This window comes from Apis dorsata, unplaced genomic scaffold, assembly GCF_000469605.1.
Source record: "Apis dorsata unplaced genomic scaffold, Apis dorsata 1.3 scaffold_341, whole genome shotgun sequence".
In the NCBI taxonomy this organism is placed as follows: domain Eukaryota; kingdom Metazoa; phylum Arthropoda; class Insecta; order Hymenoptera; family Apidae; genus Apis; species Apis dorsata.
This window is the reverse complement of record NW_006263608.1, coordinates 508,561-512,312: the sequence shown is the minus strand read 5'-3', so window position 1 is coordinate 512,312 and position 3,752 is coordinate 508,561. Positions and strand designations below refer to the sequence as shown.

The 3,752-nt window shown below is 40.9% G+C and overlaps 1 protein-coding gene across 7 annotated transcripts in view; it reads left to right on the top strand.

The window, feature by feature from the left end:
- LOC102676785 (nephrin-like) overlaps window positions 1-3,752 on the top strand; it is a 107,027-nt gene that overhangs the window by 65,782 nt on the left and 37,493 nt on the right. For all 7 annotated transcript variants that reach the window (XR_004150838.1, XR_004150839.1, XM_031511672.1 and 4 more), the window contains one exon: window positions 630-781. Coding sequence is in view for 5 of the 7 variants with exons in the window: in XM_031511672.1 (XP_031367532.1) it covers window positions 630-781 (152 nt within the window). In the remaining 2 variants the exon portion in view is untranslated. The remainder of the gene's footprint in view (window positions 1-629; window positions 782-3,752) is intronic.

Genomic DNA, 3,752 nt, shown 5'->3' with positions numbered 1-3,752 from the left:
GGGGAGAGGCGGCGCGAAGGGGCAGGCAGTTGAACAATGGCGGATAATTACAGGCCGGTAACGAGGAATGGCCTACGACGGTTCTCCGCCGGAGCCGCGCTTTTCAACCCGTTTAATTAATGCCCGCCTATTTTTCCGTTTCCAACCCGTTTCCCGACCGCGGCCGCGATCCCGTCGTCTAATTAATAACGCGTCAAGACGCTCGACGCTCGAAAAGACGGCCCGATGTCGACTCGATCCAAACTCGTGTTTTTTTTTTTTTTTTTTTTTCACGTTTGAAATCGTTTCTCTGGATTCTTATGAAAAAAAAATCCTCCGCGTTATCTTCGACTCGCCATTTTCTTTTCTTCGTGATCTTTCGTTGTCGCATCCCTCGAAAGTTTTTTTTCGAGGAATCTCGTTTAAATAAATAACGTAACTCGTTCTTTTCGTCACTTTATTCGCAAGATTAAAGAAGAAAAGAAAGAAGGAAAAGAAATCGGAAAGAGGTATCATCACAGGTTCGGGATTAAAAGGGGGAAATTATCTTGCATCTCTCGTCGAAATTTTTTAATCTAAGTTTTGTTTCGTTAGGGAGGGGAGGGAGAAAGGAGAGAAACTCTGATCGATATCTACTCGGATACTTGCAGTGAAACCATTGAAAGTTGAAATTACGAAAAGGGACGAGATTCTCTTGGCGGGGAAGAAATACGAAACTAGATGTCAGAGCACGGGATCGAAGCCGCCCGCCGTTTTAACCTGGTGGAAGGCCTCCAAGCAGCTCAAGAGGACGATCAGAAACGTGAGTACAGAATTGTGTGTATCTCTTTTCCTTAAAAAAAAAAAAAAAATTATACGCCTGCTTAACCTAACTTTCCCGTCACTTGAGCCGAAAAGAGGGAGGAGATGATAGGTGATAAATTATTAAAACGGAAGAATGAAACGATTCTCGAGTTCTCTCGATGGAATGCGGATGGAATGAAAATAACGACGTCTCGTCGATCGAACGATATTTCGTTCTAACGATACAGAAGGAGAAGGAGAATAAAGTTTGGACGACAAGGCGTAAAAAAGATCTCTAAAAATAAATTCGCCTCTAGGCATCCCCCCCCTCCCCTTATTCATTCCCCTTTTACATTGCCTCCATCTATCTTGTTTCTATCTTCTCTCGAATCTCGCTATCTTCGTATACCTTCCCCCTCCCTGCCACGCTTCCATCGACATTCCAATTTATCTCCCCCCCCCCTCCCTCCACTCCACTTACAACGACATTAGAAACGTCCTCCTCGCCGTCTTAAATGGAAGGAGGGGGAGTAGGAGGGATGGGAAAAAGCGAAAATATGACTCGATATGGGGGAAGGGAGTTTTAAATTGATTACACGACCAGGTTAACACCGCTCAACATCCCCTCGCCCCTTTATCCACCTAACCTAACCTAACCTTATCGGGATACGTTGGAATGCGATCGCGCAACAGTTGAAACGAGGCCAATCCCGTGGTATCCGTTTAACGATTATCGTCCAACCAACTTTTTCCTTTTTCCCTTATCTCACGATAATCCTCTCCGCTCATCGTGACAGCGATGTAAGATTTTCCTTTTTCTCTTTTTTTCTTTTTTTTCTTGGTTCTATCCCTTTGCCTCGAAGGGTCCAAAACCTTTTTCCTCTTCGTCTAGATAGAGAAGAAAGAAAGGGGGAAGGCCTCGCGCGAGCATCGAAACTTTTAACGATCGAGCAAAGATCGGTCGTTCGGTCATTGTTTCGATAAAATTAACCCTCCTACCTTCCTCCCTCCCGGCGACAGGTTGATTAAATTCCCGGATTTCCGGTTACAAGGGGGAAAGAGTGTGTAACGATATCGGGTCGGGGCAGTTTGCAGTTTATTGGAATGATTGGAGCGTCAAACGATATCCTATATCTCTTGCCCATATCCGCTTACATAACGATTCAATAACCGGAAACTGTAGCCTCGATTGCAAGATTGGATACACTATTGTGGGACGGGAGAAAAAAAAAAAAAGTTTGTGATGCCTTTTTTTTTTTTTTTTTTTTTTTTTTATTTCTTTTTTGATCCTCGCTTCCCCCCTCCATTATCGGTTCAAATTTTCGAACATTTGTGAGTGGACACTTGTTGTGACATCGATCGAAAAACTATGATGGATCGTTATATTTTTATCAAATATCGTCGATATATTTGATAAAGGCTTGTTCAAGCATCGAAATTTTTCACTTCTTTCTTTCGTGTTATTTCGAATAACACGAGAATGTTAATTCGAATATTAATTTCTCGACGATTCTCGTTGATAAAAACACATCGAAAAGTTGCGAAAACTTGGAAAGCTTGGAAGAAAGGAAGGATGCTAGTCAAAAAAATTTCGCCTATTCACCGGCAGGCGCGAAAGGGAAAAATATGAGAGGCATTAAAAAAGAAAAAAAAAATAAACGAAAAAGAGAGACATCACAAACTTTTTTTGTATATAGCGTAACCCTCTCCATCTCCATATCTTACGATTTAATCTTTCTTAAAATTCCTCTCGAGCCCATAATCTCTCCTTCCTTCGATCACTCTCGAAACTTCGATCTCTCGATCGTCCTCTTCGGTTCCTTCGCGATTCCATCCTCATTCGATCGATGTGTGATCGAAATTACGGAGAGGTAAGGCGAATTCGAGATTTCGAAGAATCTGGAAAAATAGAAGATGAGTTTGATGCAAAAAAAAAAAAAAACAAACAATGTTTGACGAATTTGTCGAGAAATTTTTCAAAGAATTTTTACAACAATCTAATATTAAAAAAAAAAAAGAAAAACAGCTCGTGCACGGCAGAGAGAACCGCGTAAAAATATTTCATATCACCGAAAAAAAAAAAAGTAAAGAGAGAGAGAGAGAGATAAAAAAACTCGGTTCTATTGTTTCTACTCTTGGGTAGAAATACAATCCCGTAAATTATATTCGTTGGAAGAGAAATTGAGATTTGTATCGTTCTAATTAACGTGGTTGTAACCGTGGGTCGAAATAAATACTTGGGTTAATTCGATGGTCGTTTCCTCGTTGAACGAGTTCCTCTTTCGGGGTGAACGATAAACGATGCCATTTGACGATGCGTGGGGGGGATAGGGGGAGGGGAGAAAACTGCAAAGTGCTTAAAAAATAAACAAGGGAAAAATCGTTCGTTGTTTATCGCGAAAAAAGGAAGAAAAAGAGAGAAGAACGTAAACGTTTACCCTGGTGCACCCTAGTTAAAAATCAAATATTTTCTTTGAACGATACCTCCCTCCCTCTCTCCCTCGAATCGTTTAATTCATTCTTTCTTTTTTCAACTTTTCGAACGACGCGATCGATTAATTTTACTTTTTCCAATGTAACCACTGGTCAAGTGTCGATTAATAATTTTTCCACCCTCGACGATCGCTTCCCCTCTGTGATTGACTAATCCGCCATCCCCAGCGATTTATCTAAATTCCAATCCGGATATCGCGATACGGGACGCTCATCGTTTCCTTTTTTTCTTTTTTTTCTTTTTTTTAATCTTCTTTTTAATCTCTTTTTTTAATCGACGATTTTGTAACCGGATGAGATGGATGGAAGCTTCGAGGGGAGGGGAGGATTTTTACACGACGTTTATAATTCGTCCGCGTTACGAGGAATTGGACGTAACGCTTTCTTATAAATTTCGTTTAACACCGATATTTACGCGAGAAAGATCGATCATACGATCCTTAACGTAACGAGAACACGAGACCCATAAAATTGTCGACGAAATGGAAATTTTATGG